Source organism: Spermophilus citellus, assembly GCF_964194105.1.
Source record: "Spermophilus citellus genome assembly, chromosome: 1".
NCBI classification, from domain to species: domain Eukaryota; kingdom Metazoa; phylum Chordata; class Mammalia; order Rodentia; family Sciuridae; genus Spermophilus; species Spermophilus citellus.
The window spans coordinates 68,823,147-68,843,354 of NC_138182.1; the positions used below are offsets into that span (position 1 = coordinate 68,823,147).

A 20,208-nucleotide genomic window follows, 5' to 3' on the forward strand; every position below is an offset into this window, starting at 1 on the left:
CTGGTTAGTTCTTAAGGGCTGTTACCAAAGAGCAAGACTGGCCCTTCCCAGTGCCTCTGGATTCCTTTTTCACCATATGATCACACCCTCTCCCACAAAGTCTCACCAAGATGACCTCTGACATGTGACACAGCGGGGGATGGGGGGGGTTGCATGAGCTAGCACCACACTGTTTAGATTTTCAGCCTCCAAAAGTGTGAGTTGGGAAATCTTTTCTTTATAAGTTACTCAGACTCAGGTATTTCATTGAAGACAGAAAACAAGACTAATATACCTACTATCCTCCACTCCTCAAGTACTTTTAAGGGCCTCTCCTCAAGGCATGGACACAGAGCACACATCATACTAACCGCAGACGCAGACTACTACTGTATAATAAAGTGCCTATTGCATTTGTAATATGTATTTATAAATAAATATTTGATATTTCATATTCTCAAGTAATTGTAAACTCCTAGATGGCAGGAACTATGTGTTACATGTTTTTATTCAGTTCACTCCAAAAGTCTACTTCTCTGCCCCTTTCTGTTTTACTCTAGATAATTCTTATCATCCCCAATCAGATCTTTGAAAATGTCTTCTAGTTGGCCTCCCTACATTCTCCCCATCCTAATGTCTCTATCAAGATTTTCAGATTCTTAAAAAAAAAAAAAAAAAAAAAAAAAAAGATTTTCAGGTTCTTCTTTCTAATGTATGACTCAAAAACATTGAAAGAGTTCCCTCTTAACAAGATTTAAAGCCATGCTCTTAGATCTGACATGAAAAGTCACCTACACCTCAACCTCCATCATATTTACCTCACCTCTCCTAATATAACTCATAAATTAATACCAAGCTAACTCTGTGCTCTGCCACATCCTCCCTATTGGTGTCACCCTCCTGGGGGCCCAGTGTAAATGCCCTCTTCACTTCCTGCTTCCAAGAACCAGCTCAAGCTTTCCCAATGTCTCATATTCAGTTCTTTTTCCCTTGATCTTAGCCAAATGTGTCTAATATTCAATAAGAATTTAACCATATTCTGTTTTGAACTGCCATTCCACCATTTGGAGGGGTATGCATTTTTTCTCTTCCAAGTGATATTTGAATCCATAAGTACATTCATAGCCCCAGGGTACTTGAACACAATCTGATACATGAGCCCTTAGCAGTGGCTGGATCTACAGACACAAACCTATTATTCCCAGTATAGTTTCTGTGTGTGAAGGATGCATTCATGCACTTCTTTGGTCAAGTGTTTCTCTCTTTACCTGTAATTTTTCTAGTAGATCCATGTTCTGTCTTTTCAGTTGGCTATTGGCCCTCTCCAGCTTCTCTATAGGTTCATTATCCTCACAGGTATATGAAGATTCCTGAAGCTCATCCTGCAGGACGTGATATTCCACCTCATAGGCATGTAACTGTTTAGAAATATCCATCTCAAACACCTGCCACAGAAACACCAGAGGTTAGTCTGGCCTTCAAAAGATTATGGTATTATATGATATAAGCTATGATCTCTGTACTGGCATACTTCGTGTTACTTCCAATATTTATTAATGAAGAACATTAAAACACACAAAAGGAAAAAATAGGTGTGACTATCAATGCAGGAACAAATTGGATATAGATTAGACTATTATATAAGAACACAGAATATTTTTATACAACTGAAACATTCTGATGAGACAGAGTCATGAGAATAAATTAATTTCCAAGAGTATTTTGCAACTAAGATATTTATAATCTAGAAACTGTCTTCTGAAATGTAGTATACCAGATAAACAACATCAGTTATTGAGTAATTATGTTAGAGATAATTGCTGCTAATTAGTAAGCAAAATTGAATAGTGAATTTCTATACTACAGAGAACGAAAGTATTTCTAATGTATTTGTCAATGGAGCAGAGAAGTCTTTAATAAATGGTTTCCATGTGAGCCTCTGGGGAATCATTTATATATTCTACCACAAAGAGAAACCTCAAAAACACACACCCTGAGCACTGTCCAGAGCTGTAAGGTTTTACTAGAGATGCTAATATTCTCCCAGATTATCACCAAATAGGAAGACTATCTGTTTAAGAGTTAGAGGACAATATTAGAATTTTATATAAGGGGTTTCTAGACTAACTCATCTTCCTCACAAACAGGCACGCTCTTCCTTGCCTAGCAGGTGAAGATACACTGCACTATTTATTACATGACCACTAAAAGTGATCATATGGATATGTATTGACTGACGTGGAAAAACATCTAATACTTTTTTTCTACAGTGTTCATAAATAAAGCCCATCAAGATCTCCTCCAATACCAGCAGTTCATTCCAATTAATCAATTCTAATTGTTAGGCAGCTCTCTCTAACATCAAATCCCAAATCATCTGCCTATAAATTCTACCCATACTCACTTCCTAGTAGTAATATATAAAACCAAGCAATTCCCTCATTAGCTTTTTGTTTTGTTTTAATTGGCAGTGTTGGGGATTGAACCCAGAGTCTTGCACATGCTAGGCAAGCACTCTACCACTGAGCTACACCCCTAGACCTCGTTAACTGAAGTAATATCTGATTTCAAATCCCAAAAGCATAATCTCTGACTGCTTGCCAGTCAAAAGATATTTTCAAATAATAAGTAAATACGTAAATAAAAGCTACCCTTCTCCACTTAGAGTATCTTAACAAATAAAGAACTATTATTGGATATTTACAGAATGTTCTGCTTGTGGTTTAGGTTCCATGCAATGGAAAGATAATCCTATATGTGATAACAGGAGTTCACATTATAGTATATAAAATACTTTAACTTATAATATGAAGACATAATAGGATTTGATTATTGTTCTTCCCTTTTTGTAGGGAAGCTGAGACTCAGAGAGGCTGTAATTCCTCAAAATGACTATTATGTGGTGAGTCACCAAAACAAATCTCAAATTTACTTTCTCTTCTCTAAACTCTCGTCTTCTTTCTGCTATCCCAAGAGCTTCCAGAAAAGTAGTGAACTTTATCAGTGCTCACAAAGCATTACTGTGCGTTCTACCAATCTGGTCTTTAGTTTGTTCACTTCATCTGAACAGCATCAATGTATGACTACCACTCACCAGGTCTCCATGAAGAGCCAAGGACTAGATACATGGTGTGCAGATTACTTTCCATTTGCTTTTTGGATCATTCCTTCTACTATGCACCAGGAGGCAGACTCCTGTGAACCACATGCCCCACAATTCCTTTCTGGCTGGCTTCTGGTTGGGCTTGGTCAATGGGAGGTGCTAGCTGGAGATCAGAAGGGTACATGTCCTTCTTTTCTAATCCTATCCTACTTAGTTTACTAAGAGCACAGTAACTGTGAAAGGATCCCCTCCTTCACATTTCTGGCTCCCACTGATTCTGGTAACACCTTATGTCCTTCACATGCCCTCTCAGCACCAGGGAGGAACAGCTTCCCCTTGCTTATAGTTCCTGGGCACCTGGACACAGATGCCAGATTCCCTTAAGCCACCCACACCTCTATAAATGTTTCCTTTGTCTGAATCATCAGAGGGAGACGATGTCTCCTTATTAAGTTTCACAAAACTTCTTAGGTCAGTACTGATCCATTTTGGAACTGAGAAAACTAGGGTTCTGAAGATTAGGGTGATATTTGCAAGCCACACAACTAATAGGAGACCAACTAATAGATAATAATGTCAGCAAAAAACATTTCTTGGAGAAAAAAAAGCTAGAAGATGGTGCAAACCCAATACTTTCTAATTTCAAAATCTGCACACCTGCATTATGACCTCCTTCTATATTTTACAACAAAATTAAAAATACAAAGGCAAGGAGATCTCATTTTATTCTCAGATCTTCCTGATTGTGAGTTCTATTTTCAGTTTCAATGAAAAGTATTCCTGAAAAACCAAATATGTAACACTAAATCACATCTCCTGTGCACAGTCAGATAAACAATGTCACAATATAAAAATTTCACAATAGCATAATTTCTAAATAAAATATATCTGATCAAAGTTAAAAAACATACCTGTCAAGCAAAACTGTACTTGTATGCTAAAGCATTTACCATATAATCAGCAGAGAAACTGCTATATAATCTTACTATTATCATTCAAGTCATACCTGGGTAATAATTTTTTCCATCTCAGAGGTATTCATATCAGGTAGCGTGTTCTTAAGGAATTCAACAATATTTTCAAAGTTTTCACACTCCATTATAAGAGTCTCTTGGCTACTCAAAAGGCTGAGTGCAACCTTGAATATCACTTCAGTTCCCTGAAGAAAAATAATATCTAAAAGAAGAGATGATAATTTCATGACTGAAATTATTCATTCACTATTGTCAAAGGCATATTCTTTGTGCTAAAGGTACTCGTTTTATTATTTCAACATAACCAAAGAATATTTTGCAAAATAAAACTGATCAAAATCACCTAATTTAAAAATATAATAATATGGCTAATGTGTGACTATTCCCCTTACTTTATTCCCCTTACTTTATTAGGAATCTCAGATAAAGCTAGAGGAACAGAGGAAAAAATATATATCTGTTTGTCTATGTGTTTCTTATAATTTTTAACAGCAAATTCATGAGACTAGACACCTTCAACTGATATTTAGATTTTTTCACAACAGAACATAAAAGCAAATCAACACAGCCAATTATTACTATTCAAAATCTTATAATAAAAAGTAAATGAGACAGTTACTATATAATTAAATTTATATTAGATCAAAAAAAATTAAAAATCTTAAAAGAAAAATCAAAACTAATAACAAAATTATAATCTAAATCAGAAAAGTTACCCTTATTCCAAATTCTGCTTCCTTGCAAATGCAAACATGCAATAGTTTTGAAAAACAGCAAATCATTTGTATGAATATATTTCTCAATATATGCCATTATTTTATCAATAATATACAACACAAAGTCTTTTTATAAAGAAGGTACTGTGAACTGAACAGACACTTCACTGAAGAAGAAATACAACTGATAAACAAATATATGAAAAAGTGTACAACATCTCTAGCAATTAGAGAAATGCAAATCAAAACTACTCTAGGATTTCATCTCACTCCTGTCAGAATGGCAATCATCAAGAATACAGGCAACAATAAATGTTGGCGAGGATGTGGGGGAAAAGCTACACTCATACATTGCTGGTGGGACTGCAAATTGGTGCAGCCACTATGGAAAGCAGTATGGAGATTCCTCAAAAAATTGGGAATGGAACCACCATTTGACCCAGCATAACCACTCCTTAGTTTATACCCAAAGGACTTAAAATCAGCATACTATAGTGACACAGTCACATCAGTGTTTATAGCAGCTCAATTCACAATAGCTAGACTATGGAACCAACCTAGGTGTCCCTCAATAGATGAATGGATAAAGAAAATATGGTATATATACTCAATGGATATTACTCAGCTTTAAAAAAAAAAAAGAGTAAAATTATGGAATTTGCCAGTAAATGGTTGGAGTTGGAGAATATCATGCTAAGTAAATAAGCCAATCCCACCAAACCAAAGGCTGAATGTTTTCTCTAATATTCGAATGTTAATTCACAATAGGGTGAGAGGTACTAGGAAGAACAGCTTTACCTTAGATTATGTAGAGGGAAGTGATGGGAAGGGAGGGGAGAGGATGTGGGGGTAGGAAAGATAGTAGAATGAAACAGACATTATTACTTTATGTATATAGTGACTACATGAACAATATGATTCTGCAACATGTACACTCAGAAAAATGAGAAATTATATCCCATCTATGTATGATGTGTCAAAGTGCATAAATGCATTCTAGTGTCATGTATAACTAATTAAAACAAATTTTTTTAAAAAATTTTTAAAAAGAAAGGAACTGTGAAAGAAAAAACGTGGTTCCTCTTCTTGCTCACACATCTTTCCCTTCCTGACAGTCTCTATTTTCTACTAAATTCAAAGAAAAGAATTGAGCAACTATTGTCCAGCTGACAGCTCCCATCAGGATCTCATAACAAGAAGCAAGACTACTGGGGATACTTGGTTCTTGAGCTCTGATGGCAAGCTTCCAAGGGCAAGTCGAAGAGATGGCCTGAAACACTATTTCAACTTGACATAGAAATACATATACAAAGAGATTTTATATATTTCTGAGAAATGCATACATAAAAGGATTTCTAAAGATTCATTAATAGGAACACAAACTCCAGAGTACACTTCACTGGAGAAAAGCAACCATGTGTGTTCAATAAACAAGAGAAATCTGGTGACCATCTGATTTAATACAATCTGATTTCTCCCTCTCGCTAAACTCTGTCTATAGGTTGCATTCCCTCTAATATAGTGCTTAACTTCTAAAACCATAGCCCCCTGCAAAGAAAGACACAAAGAATTATAATCTGGTATAGGTATACACATTACACCTATGTCTTCAAAACCAAAGTTTCTCCCAATAGCATTTTTCCCATGTTATTTGTAATATCCTGATAAATTTCAATGAATTCTATTCTTCTTCTTTTTCCAAAATGCTAGTAATGACCTACAATTGTATCAATACTCACAATTTGACAAAAAAAGCTCCAATCTAGCAAAAGCACAGCCATGAACAAGTACTGACGACTTGACCATGGCTTCTAAATAGATGAACAGAACATAAAAATTGTGTAAGCCCTTTCTGAGGCTACCATGATCCTAACAACATCATTAGAACGAACCTCTAGTGAATAGTTGTTGTTTTATTTTTTTTTTTTTTGGCTTTTCAAACAATAGATAAACCAAACTAAAGACTTGTTACTAGGTTTAAGGGCCCCCAAAGGGAGCCTAGATCATGACATACGGTCCCCCTCTCCCGCCTAGTGCTGAACACTATGACTGAAGAAAGACAAAGTTTCTCCAAACAATAGTGCAGCAATGTGCTATCCTGTATAACACATGATAAAATATTCAAGGCATCACATGGCTAGAAGGATGTTACCTAGAATCAATAGCACTGTCTCGTTAGGTTGCAAGTATCTCTTACCAAAAACTCTGGCTACAAATCCTAATGGAAACTGAGAGGCAAAGAGTGTGAGAAACCAGGGAGCCGCATAAAGACTGGGGCTGATTTCATTTTCTTCAAGATGATTGTAGAGATCCCTGTGGTAGTCGTGAAGGAGCCTGGACAGCTGGTACATCTGAATCTAAAGTTAATGTGGAGAAGAAAAATTAAATATGATGCACTTATCTGAGTGTACATTGGAATTTTAATACTTTAATATTTCATAACAATTCTTATATACTCAATAAATAATAAAAATGAGTAGGACTTTATTTTTTTTTCAATTTAAAGTGGATATTCAAGTCCAAGTTCATGTTACTGAGGTTCATAAAACAAGTTACTATAAGTCCATGTAAATATCTTGAGCAAGGTCTTCTATCATGTGTGTTTAGGGATCATTTACATACACATGGAATTGCTTATGTAATTTAATCAGAACTATCCTGGCTTTGAATTTCCATAGAAAGTACCTTCTAATTTTGGATCCGTTCCAAAAAAGCACCCATTTTAAGATATCTACGATGTTCAGTGTAGAAACAAAGCTTGCCTCTATTTGCTGGGCTCAGCATCTGATTTGTGACATCCTATGCTACTGTGATACAGCAGAAGTTTAAAATGTCCTGGGGCCAGAAGCTTTAGGTATTTCTTCTAATACCCAAGTTATTTAAGCAACATATTTTTCATGGGATTAAAATAGTTAGTGCAGTTGTTTCTAAATGCTTCCAGAATTAAAAGAAATTATTTCATTTGGCCACCAAGTTGATTACTGGCATTTCAAGAACATTATGAAGACATCATATAAGAACTAAAACAAAAAAACTCTATGTCTATATTGCCAAAGTTATAGCAATAACGATATATTGTACTTTAATTTAAATTTCGATCCACAGAGTTAAAAAATAACGTTTCTTGATCAGTTACATATGTTTAATATTTTGTGACGTGTATGCATTATTTTATTAAATCTAGTAGAGTTTCTTTAGAAGAAATTCTTCAAGTATCACCCTACATAGGTAGCTCTATGAAAATACAAATAACCAATTATACCATAAATTCAACAGTAGTTTCCTGAGTACAAACTAAAAGTAAGGTGACTTATTTGGAAAAAAAAAGTCATAAAATACTATATATAAATACAGCCAGCTATGTTTGACCCTTATGTTTCTCCTGATACACACCTATGTTGCATGAACAATATAATTAATAATAATCTAGCTATTTAAGTTGCATAATTAGGCTGTTAATTATCTGTGAATTACTTGGTCTGATATAAGCTTATAAAGGGAAAAAGTATTTGTTACTTATATTAACATTATTGGTTCTATAAACATATAGATTTGTCCAGTGGGGAAATAGGAAGTTTTAATTAGGTGATTGACATTAACATTGATATATCTTTGAAAACTAAGTTTCCACACAAGCTGTGAAGGAAGGAATCAAAGAGCCACAGGAAATCATAACTATAAAAGAAGCAGCTTAGCTGGAGTCAAACATAAAAGATCTTTTTAAATGAGATTATTATAAATAAATAAATCCAAGCCACTGTGAGACATAAAAAAATGAGATTATTCTCTCAATAAGTCATGATCAATGAGCTACTTATTTCCTTCTACTTTCTAAACTTGGATTTGAGGATCTCAAGGTATATTTGGGCAGATAAGGTGAAAATTCAAGCTTCCTTCAAAGAAAGCCCTGGTAATAAACTCCTACTTGCTAAAAACAAATAACTTCAACTCTACTTTATTGATAGCAAGGCAGATCTTCAGATGGAAGAATTAGAACTAGAGGGAGAAAGGCAGAGAGATAGGCAGGGGAGAGAAGATAGAAAAAGAGACCACAGACTTCACAAAATAAGTAGAAACACAATGGGATAAAATATAGACATTTAAAGTTGAAAAAGACCTCAACCCCTCATTTTACAGATAAGATAACTGAAACAGAAAGCCAGGAGTGTCCCAGCACACCAACAGTGAAGAAAGAAATCAGAAATCCTGTTAACAGAATACTGACCCACTGCGGCAGGCATTTATGCATACTTGTGAAAGTCTTGATTGGACCAAAACCACCCACTTCCTGCTCTAGAAAGTGAAAAGGTGCTACATCCCACTTTATAAAGCATAAAGGTCTACTCTCCTAAGGTCCCTGATTTTGTAGCCTAGGATGCTGCCATCAATGATTTTTTTTTTTTTTTTTTTGGATTGAGGAAGAAGGGATACCAGGGATTGAACATAGGGGCACTTAACCCTTGAGCCATATCCCCAACCCTTTTCTAAGTTTTTATTTTGAGATAGGGTCTCACTAAGTTGCTGAGGCTGGCTTTGAACTTGGGATCCTTCTGCCTCAGTCTCCCAAGTCCCTGGGATTATAGGTGTGAGCCACAGTGCCTGGCTATCATCAAAGATTTTTAAACATCTACAATTTCAAAATTAGAGACATAAAATATTTCTTGGTAACTATATGCCTTATTAAGTTAATGTATAAATCCTATGTACATGGACGTTTGTCATATCAAATTGATGAGAGTGTGTGTGTGTGGTGGGGGGGTGTGGGTGGGTTTCTGGGAATTGAACCCAGGGTCCTATGCATGGTAGGTAAGCACTCTACCATTGAGATACACCACTGAGATACATCTCCAGCTCAATGAGGAATTTTTAAATGGAAAAATCATTGTATTTTAAAACCAACAGCAAGCCATGTTTCTGTCTCTGGACCAAAATCAAACACTACTCACAGGTACCTTCCATTCTTTGGAATTCTAATGATAGCTATCAAACTGCTGTCTCTGAAAATCAGAGCTATTTAATTCCTCACAATGATGTCAATGCATCCTATCCAATATAACATTTATTTTCAAAATAAAGTAAAAAGTAAAATACTCCATAGTCATTATTAAACAGACCTATGAACAGTCTTCAACCAGGAATCAAATCACTGTAATTATGTGTCCTGGTGAGCACTCCCCATAGGCACTGTTAAGTAATTGGGTACTTAGCAAAATCCCAAATCCCACACTCTTAAAGACAATGGGACCAAACTTGTTTAAATCTGAACTGTAATTTAGAAGACCAAGATTTCTGGTGACAGCCTCCTGCCTCCTGTACTCCTTGTGAAGAACCACAGCCTCACCTGTAGCGACATCATGTCAGGTCTATACTGCTTGCGGAAGCCTAGGTCATACATGAGGAACTTCAGCATTTCAAAGGCTTGCTCTTCACTCATGTGCAGAAGCAGGACTCCAGCCACAAAGCTGATCCCCTGACAGTAGCCCACTTCACTGTCCAGCAAAGAGTAGGCCTTTAGGAGGTTAAAGAGTGACAGCTGCCCTGCCCCAAGCTGTACAGAAAAGTAGGGGTGAGTAGGAAATGTCCTTCCTGCAAAGAAAGAGAATACCTCTTAGAGGAGACCAGGGTGCAAATGCAAATTGGTGAACTTCAGGAACAAATGAGCACCCTCCCAAACTGGTGACAGCTTCTTGGAATTTTCATCTTATAATTTCTCTCTTTGCTTCAAGCCCCAAGTTGTACTTGCCAGGCTCCCATCCCACCTCCATATATATGGTACAGGGGCAAACATTTTATACTAACCAGTATTCCTTCCACCAAACAACAGGAGACAATGAAAATCCCCAGACAAACAAACAACATATCCAGGAGAGATTGCCAGAGAATAGAACTCAAAATGTATTCTGACTATATATCAGGACAAATTCTAAATCCATATAAAAACCACCCTCTAACTGGAGTCAGAACTTATATAAGAAGGATCATAATATTGGAAAGGAAATTTTACAACTGGAAGATTAGCCCAGTGACAGAGTGCTTGCCTAGCATGTACAAGAGGCTTTGGTTCAATCCCCAAGCACCAAGGGGGAGAAAAATAAATTTTAAAATTTTAGTAGTCATAAACAGATTTATTGCTGCTTTTCTTATAATTTTAATATTGGAAGGGCTTTGTGGTTTTGTTTCACTTTATATTCAGTTTGTCATTTGGGAAATATTTCTTTTTAAAATATCCTTTGTTCTGTGTTTCTTACAATGCCTTCATGAACCATGTAGATCCCTTTTCTTTTTTCATTATCTCCAAAAAATATACACACACACATGTGTGTGTGTATACACATATATGGCTATATCCATATCTATGTTATATATATAATATATCTGAGGAGGACAAGGAGCATAAAGGGTAGAGCTGATTTCAAATAAATTCCCTCCAAATTTACCTCTGGGTAAAAAACAGCACAGAAACACCAGTTAGCAAACAAACACAGTCCTATGTCACTAAAGAGCTGGTGCCAGGTACTAAATCAGATCCATCTTCTCTACCAAAACTGTACATGTTGCTTTGGGACTTGTCTTATACCACAAAAAAATGAAGGGGATGTTACTAGCTTCCTTGTGAAATGATTACTCAAGTCAGTTAGAATTTGCAAGAATGTCAGATTTTTTACATGTTTTCTACTACATATGCTTAAAAGTGATTTTTTTCCAGGAACTGATAAGATTAATTCTGCAGAGTAAGGAGAAGAAATGAGAAAATAACAAAAATATGCTGCAGAAACACAGATGGCTACAAGTAGAGCAAAATAAGCAATTTTCAAATTATCATTTTACTCTCTCACTTAACATTTTTGCAAACAAAAACTAAAAATACACTATCCAAGAAGCTGAGTCCAGCTCCATATTTGTCAGCCTTTCCTTGTTACCTGATCTCATCTCCCTCTTTGCTAGCAAATCTTGACTAACCCTGATTGCAATACCTCAATCCTATTTTTCATCACCAGCATATCATCCTGGAACTACAGCTCTGCAAGGGATCCCAGGGATTGCCTAGTTCATGCCTCCATTTAACAAGAGCAAATTGCAACTCAGAAGCAAAGCAATCTAGGACCACAGTTAGTGGTAGAATCAAAACAAGAACTCAAGTTTTTAGTGTTTCTATAAAATTTCCATTTTAATTCTACTGGGCTCAAAAAGTATTTAATTAAGCTGGGCCCTTCCCCAAGAAAAGCTGTTTGTCATCCAAAAGGAACAGAGGTAAAAACTAGATTTTAGCCAGTGATTTTTTTTATATGCCCTAATATGAAATGACCCCAAATATAAGGTAATCTCCTGTTTACCTCATGAGCTCGAATAACATTTCTGGCCAATGGCAATAATCACCTTTTAGGAGTACAGATGAAATAGTCAAACACCAATGGACAATATTCAGGTATTTTAAAATAAAATACACAAAACATGTTAATTTAGGGAAAGGAGAGACAATATAATATTTTTAATCATTGGATTTTATTTTTCATAAATTATTTGAAATTCAGCATTAAAAAGATTGCTTTATGATGCTGTCACTGGAAATCCTCCCTCAGGTCATAAGTACCCATTCTTTCATTAGTAACTTAATTTTTCATCCATCTGAGAGGTAGGTATCCATGATGCCTACAGCATAACCATTTATTGTATTGATATTTTTTGTCCCTGGGATGTGGACAGTGACTCCCTCCATCTCTAATATTTCCTTATAAAGAAACAGGCTGGGCCTATTTTTCTGCCCTCTGAGCTGTCCACTTGCGGTCTTATCAAATGCCATCCAATCACTCCTGAGGTTATAGACAGGTAACCCCTGTATTGTTTGTTTTTTGAAGTGCTGGGACTTGAATCAAGGGCTTGAATCAATCCCAGGAGCATACTGGGCAAGTGCTATATACTCTGACTCACATCCCCAGCCCTCTATATTACTTTTTAAAGTGATAACTATAGGCTTGCTTTCAGCCATAGGTCGAGGGTACAACTTTGCTAAATTTTTTTGGTCCTCTTTTAACCTATTTTGAAACCAGCACTGATTAAGATATAATTGTCTATCCTAAAAGTCAGTTATTCAAAACACAGAGACCACTCTTTACAGTACCTTTTTCAGAGGGCAAGTTTGGGGATGAAAACTTCATTTTAGACTCAGGCATTTATGGTGTCTTCGATCAGATTTAATGCTAACTTACCCCAGAGAGGAAGGTCTGCAGTTCTGCTGATACCAACCAACCAACAAAGCCCCAAACCTGCTCTCTTTTGTTAATTACAATCAACATGACGCACATACCCAAATCCACAAGGATAGCATGCTGCTGGGCAGTGAGCCGCTTCAGAAGTTCTTTATAGGATGTGTCTGGGGGTTGGTGCTTGTTAGGCAACCTGTGTCTCAGGCGATACTGCAAAGCCAGGAACTGCCAAATTTCACCTCGTCGACTTTTGGGAACTCCTACAATCAAAGAAATATTTAAAAAAAAAAATGAAAAAAGGTCAGGCTTTTAACTCTGAAATCAAGTTGCTAACTTGCAGTCAAAGAACTATTTAATTCTTGAAAATAGGCAGCTGGACTGGACGGCTTGTCAACCCCAGGTCACAGTTACGTGGTATAATGTACTGCCTGAACCACTGTTTGACAAGTGTTACCCTATAGCTCCTGATGTCTCATGAACGAAAGTTTTCAAATAATAACTGGGGCCACAATGACAGTCATTGGGCAACACTGAGCACCTAATTAAAGATTTTACTGAGGGTGTTAGCCACCAAGTCTCATATGTGCACTCAGAGAACAATCCTAAGAAGTAGGTAACCACTATTATTCCCACTTTACACCCAGAAATGCTGAGGTGGGAGATTATGCAATTTGCCTGAGTTCCCACAGCTAATAAGGGATGGCACAGAATCAGCTCTCTGAAAGTCTGGCTTCAACAGCCAAATTCTGAAATCCAAAAATGTATTACTGCCTATTTCTACTTTTTATGTAGCTCAAAGACAGCCACAGATGTTAATCCTCATATTACAATTTTTCTATTTTTCATCCACAAGTAACTTTGCAAAAAAGAATTAAATATCATTGTATGTAATCATAAAATAATAAAAAAAATAATAAACACAAGATGAGGACATCCTGGAGGCAACCAAGAATGTCACTCAGCCTTCAATAAAAAAAATACTGAGTACATATAATGAAACTTTGACTCAATCATGCCTGAAAAATCAAAGGGTATCACAAGCAGTTCAAAGTATGCTACAACTATATTTTTATGTTTCACAGGAAGTAAGCATGGGAGGGACAGGATTCAGTTCTGTACAGGGAAGCCAACTTTTTATTTCCCTCATTGAGAGTTTTTATTTCAAATAGAATGGATCTGAATGGGCCCCTGAGCTCCAGCTGGTTAAGGGAAGGTTTGACGAGAGCAACCTCCTCTGACAGCAATGCCAGTGTTTGCAAAAGCTGGAAGCATTGCCGCCCAGAGGGTGCTGCCAACCAAGCTCTCTTTTTTAGCCCCATTTAGCCCCATTCCCTGACAAACACTATAAGTTTGTGGTTATTTTCACTTTCCCAATTTCTAGCTCCTGCTGTTGCTTTTATGGAATTTTAAGAGCTCGTGCGTGCGCTTATGCACACGCTCGCTCGCTCGCTCGCTCGCTCTCTCTGTCTCTCTCTCTCAATGGCCTCAAGTATTTCTGTTCTTCTTTATAGATGATCATGAATATCACTTTTTCCGTTGAAGCCCTCCCTAACATCTCTAAGCGACATAGTCACTTCCTTTTCACACACCATTCATACTGTAGCATTACCATATTGAACTACAGTTAGCTTTATACTGTATATTTGTATACTTCCCAACCTTGATGGTGAACTCCTTGGGAATGGAAGTCTACTTTCATCTTATATTCTTGGACCTTGTTACTTAAATATTTGGGAATGAATGAATGACAGCATATAATTCCCAATACTAAGCAAAATTTTAGAGAGAAAAAAGAAAATAAGATTGATCTGTCAGATTTTTATTTTACACTCATATTGTGCAAGTCATGGAAATTCTCATTTTAGTATATTTAATGTGAGTCATAGAAATTGTACCTAAAATATTCAAACATTAGTTTTCATTTTAAACTTAAAATGTTTTCTATAATCCCGGTGACCTGGGAAGCTGAGGCAGAAGGATCACAAGTTCAAGGCCAGCCCCAGCAATGTAGCAAGACCCAGCCTCAAAACAAAAAAATAAAAAGGACTGGGAATGTGGCTCAGTGGTAAAGCATCCCTGGGTTCAATCTCTAGAAATTAATTAATTAATTAATTAATTTAAAATGTTTATCAAGCAACAATAAATTCAATGGCTTTAAACAAGCAATTTCTCTAAAATAAATGAAGGAATAAATGGAGAGGGAAACTTGGTTAATTCATCAGAATATAAATCTTACCTATAAATTCAGATATTGTGAGTGAATCTATACCTTCATATAAATATACACATATATGTAAACAAATACTTCCGAACAAATTGTGGAAATGAGCCCAGTTTGTAAATCTGAACTAGTTTTCTGGAAGCGATCAAAGATTTGTACCAAGGCATGTGATTCTTCTTTGGCAAACAATAAAAGCTAAAAAGAGCTGGCTGACACAGTAGAGCCAGCATAAGGGCATCCTGCTGCCTCCTTGGGACAGGACCTCCATCAGCACCATTTTCTTACCAATCATGTCACCAAGTTGCAGGCAGAAGCACATTACTTTCCTTTTTTATAAGCTAAACACAAAGACAAAATTATTACTGAGATGCACAACTTGTTAAAAAAAAAATCTGAGGCTTTTCTTTAAAAAGATTCCAGAGATTATCCCAAGTACCTTCTCTTAGAGAAGTGTGAATATCTTCCATGTCACATCTGATCTTAGCTCTGCAGTTTAACAGCTTCTTATCCCAGGTTATTAAGACCTCCTTCTGACATGCACCAACCTCCTCATAGTCTAACTTGACTTTTCTGGACTGAAGTTCATCTCTTCTTGCTAAAAAAAGAAAAAGGATTTATTAAGACCAGTGTGTCTTAGAATAACCGTTTTAAAATACTGCATTAGTAAAAACATATCAATGACTTTTGGGAATCCATGACCAATATTTACTCAAAGAATAAAATTGAGGATAATATTAAAAGTTCTCAAACTTTCAGTCATTTCCATGAAAAAATACAAGCAAAAACTTTTTAAGAAGATATTACTCTGTCTTATACTGTAACCCCACTAAGCACAAAACTCAAGCATGATAGCCAACATGCTTTGATAGCCAATATGCTTGAGTGTTGTGCTTAGTGGAGTTTCAGTATAAATTTTAACTTCTTGACAAATGGGGTTGTCTCAGCAGTGACAGCTCACATTGTCTTAAGTACCATTAAAGTGTTAATGTTTCAGATGACAAATGAGAAGACAAGAGAGACAAGACATATGAGAAGACATGACCTCATGCTAACTTGTAAAATATTTGACCATCCCAACCTCATAAATTTCTATAACTACTTTCAAACTTATTCATATATCTCCTAAGAATAGTAGGTTCCTGTGTTCATTTTTAATAACATTTTTCTGGTTTTGGTGCTAAGGATTGAATTCAGAGCCTCATGTATATGCACGTACCTCTGAGCTACATTCCATAGCCTCCATTTTTAATAATCTTAAAAAGGAAAACCCACTTCACTGAAGTTAACACTAATTCCACTTTTTAACTAATACAGAATTATCTCGAATTTGTTGATATAAAAGATAGGCCCACAGCTCACTAAAAAAAAAAAAAAGTGTTCACAAAATCTATCATTATCTTGACTCATCTTGATCTTGAATAATAGATTGCAAAGGGGAGAAGGAAAGAGACACAGATGAGGGTCTTTACCCTTTCATTGGGGTCCCATGGCCAGGAATCTATCGGAGTGCCCCCACCCCGGGCCCTTACCTTCTGCAACACAAATCTTTGTCATGCATCCAAAGTCCTCGACAGCACAAAAACAACAGAACGAATGTTACCCTTTACTTAGTGTCTTTGAAACCATTTTCAAAGAATCAAAATGTCTTAAAACAGACTGCTCTTCAACCAGGACAGTAAAAATCCCTGATTAAATGATGGAAAAAAGATATATCATGCTACAAAAATATCCCCCCTGGCTACCACTAGATGGCTGTCTAACACAGTTTAGCTTTGCCTCTCACTTTCTATTTCCTTAACCAATACCTATTAACAATAATACCATCCTACATGTAGTTTCACTAATGACTTGCTTCACAGTGAAGAAAGTATAACATTCCCTCAGATATTTTTCTCGAACTTTCTTTAGTGTGTTTAAAATAATCACCTATTATTCAGTAGGCCCTAAGGATAAAATGGCAAGATCAGTTAATATCTATCTCCCTACAACTGGTTCACTAGGCAGGAATACAAAACCACCAAGAAATGATTATCAACTGGCTCAAATTTTAATAAACTATATTTATGCCTTTGTTACTTAAGTAAAGAAGTATACGCAGAACTGATAAAGGTTTCTGGTAAGATATTCTAAAATCGCCTCTCCTACCCTCAAAACTATATAGTATAACTGACCTCAAAACATACTTGTGGTCATTTATATTAAAACATTCCATTTCTTTGTATGAGCACACATAGCTAAGCAATACTGTAGCATATTCAGAAAAACCAAAGAGCCACGAGTCCCAGAACTTGTTCTGCTGGTTTATGTGATTATGTGACTTTGGGTTAATTCCTTAGCCTCCCCAAGCTTGTCACTAACTCCGCTACAGAAGGAAGAACCCAGCTAAACAATCCCTAAGGCCCTGCTCCCTCAAATAGTCTATGATTGTAAAACCATCCTTTGATGTTTATTGTAAGATTGTATTTGTACCTAAGTCCCAACTGAAGTGTAATTTCATGTTTTAAATATTTTAAGGAAATGGTAACCCTCTTTTTTTCAACATCCTTTTCTGTTTATGATTTAATTCAAGATGTAACCAACTGCTTAAAAATATGAATGCAATTCCTGCAGAAATCTTTGAGAAGCTTGAGTTCATATACAATTTATCAAACAGAACTTTTCAAAGCTGTGTCAATAACAATTAATTGAATTATTAATTTTAAAAGATTTATTTCCTAAGGATATTTAGCATTTTATGTATTTTATCTGCTAAGAAAATAACAACAAAAAAGAAACTATGCCTTTGTAAGCAAAATATTATTAAAATAAAAAAGTGAACAATAGGTGTGTTAATAAGAATCTTAACACAGATAATGAATTTAGAAATGTGAAAATCTGCATTAAAAAAAAACTTTTGGAAGACAACACAATAAAAGCAAGTGAGAGAAAAACCTGTATTGTTCATTTGACAATAGTCGTAAGAGTCACTGGGTCTCTTTAGCCTAAATTGTTCATAATAAGATATAAAGCCAAGGGCCTTCTCAGAAGCAATTTGCCCAAGATAATGATATTTATATACCTTTTGCATTTTTGTACTATCTGGACATCTTATTGTGTGATTATATCAGAACAGAAGCAAACTGAATCATTTTTGGAAGAAGCTGAAAAACACATTCTAAAGCATTTAGTGTTCAAAAACCCAACAATCCAGTACCACAAATAAAACAATAGTTATTATAAATTATTTGGCTGTAAATTTAACAATTTGACTATGATTTCTTAAAAAGAAAATTTATAAAGCATTAACAAAAAATAGGAACTCTGATTTTATAAGAGGCAATTATAATTAAACAGTTAAAATAGATATAACAGAAAAATAACTTATTTAAAACAAGAACGTTTCACTCATTATAAATATCATTTATCCTGCAAGTTGAAAATTATATTTAAAAAAATAAAGTATACTTTTTCCTATTTAAGGTTTTTTTTTTTTGAGTAATGCACAATGATATTAAGTTTTCAGTCATGTAAAATACATTGAATCCCTGTGACCTATAATCTTTATTAGGCATATATTCCCATAGTCTTCTGATGTTTCAACTCTATCAAACAAAGATGCAAAGATCTTTAGCTGATCTTTCCCAAGTCTCATGAAAATAATTAGAATCAATAGATATTTACGACCCAAGAAAGAGTGTGAGGGTGTGTGTAACATTTGCCCTGTTTGAATAGCTAACCTTCAAGTTTCTGGTTTTCTTTTTCCATTCGAAGCAACAAGATTTGTTGGTGTATAGCTTTTTTCCATAAACTCTTTAGTTCTTTCGATTTCTTTTTTTCTTCGACCTTCTCTGGGTCGTCATCACCAGATAAGAATATAACCAGCGGTTCCTCTTCCATGGTGGGAGTGAGAGGGGACAGTGGCAGCAGCTCATTCCTGTCCAGTCCATCTGCAGAGAAGAAAACAGTGAGCGGCATTCCTTAGTAGTAGCTCAGACTACAGAAGCTTCCTTTAGAGTAACGTTCTCTCATCTTAATCTTCCACATTTAAAGGTGTTCACAGAGCCACTTTCCCAAGAACAACTGTTTCTGGAACTAGCAATTGAAGTAAATTTACCAGGCTGAATTCCCCTTCCAGATTTCCCTCTGACAGTGAAACAAAGGCATATGTCATTTCACCACTTCTTCTTTTTACACAAAAAGACCTGTAAGGGAGTCGCTCCAAAATAAACTGGCCTTTCCCCAAAGTCCAACACTTCTGCAGTTTACCTATGTATATTCTCTGGTGCAAAACAGGAATGGGTAGTAGGTACTGGAGATCTCCTAAGGTCCATGCCTCCTGTCAAGAATCCTCCAGGAGAGCAGCAGCTGAGCGATGCTCTGTCCTTCTTGGCTGAACATCTCACAGGGCCCGCTGCTCCCTCCCCCTGCAAAGTCTCCTTAACTGATCCCCTGCAGCTCATTCTCTCCGTTCCCTGCATACTGCCAATTATTTTCCTATTAACAAACACAATCATATCTCTTAAAACATCTCGATGACTGCATCAGAGAGACCAAGTGCAGACTACTGGGAATAATATAAATCTCGCCAGACTCTGGCCTCAAATCACCTTTCCAGCCTCATGTCTCAAGCTCCTGTCCTCTGCCCCATCATGCAAAGTTTCTCACAATTCTCTGACCTGCAACGTCCTCTCACACAACTCTAGAACTTTGCTAAGACAAGTTTCTTCCAGGGATGAGTTTAAATATTCAATTTTTCTGTGAAGCTGTCTCTTCCATCCTAGGCAGAGTTAATTTTATCTTTAGCAATGCCAACTGCTTTCTTCTTTTTTTCTCATTGTAATTCACTGATCTCTGCCCCTACCCTTATTATTTACCTCCTCTGGTTTTGGTTGTTCATAGATTTTACTTTTAATTCTTTTCCAGCTTCTTGAGTTGAATACCCAGTACATGTGACTTTTGGATTTCTTGATTTTAGATGAACACATTCACAGTTGTGAATTACCCTCAAAATACTAAATGCGGAGCACAGGTT

General features: G+C 36.0%; 1 protein-coding gene across 3 annotated transcripts in view; it reads right to left on the bottom strand.

The window, feature by feature from the left end:
• Positions 1-20,208, bottom strand: part of TBC1D4 (TBC1 domain family member 4) — a 211,094-nt gene that overhangs the window by 2,966 nt on the left and 187,920 nt on the right. For all 3 annotated transcript variants that reach the window (XM_081286339.1, XM_081286338.1, XM_081286340.1), the window contains 7 exons: positions 18,914-19,123; positions 15,634-15,792; positions 13,078-13,236; positions 10,114-10,358; positions 6,970-7,129; positions 4,089-4,258; positions 1,248-1,424 (listed from right to left, as the gene is read on the bottom strand). In XM_081286339.1, the coding sequence (XP_081142465.1) occupies positions 1,248-1,424; positions 4,089-4,258; positions 6,970-7,129; positions 10,114-10,358; positions 13,078-13,236; positions 15,634-15,792; positions 18,914-19,123 (1,280 nt within the window). The remainder of the gene's footprint in view (positions 1-1,247; positions 1,425-4,088; positions 4,259-6,969; positions 7,130-10,113; positions 10,359-13,077; positions 13,237-15,633; positions 15,793-18,913; positions 19,124-20,208) is intronic.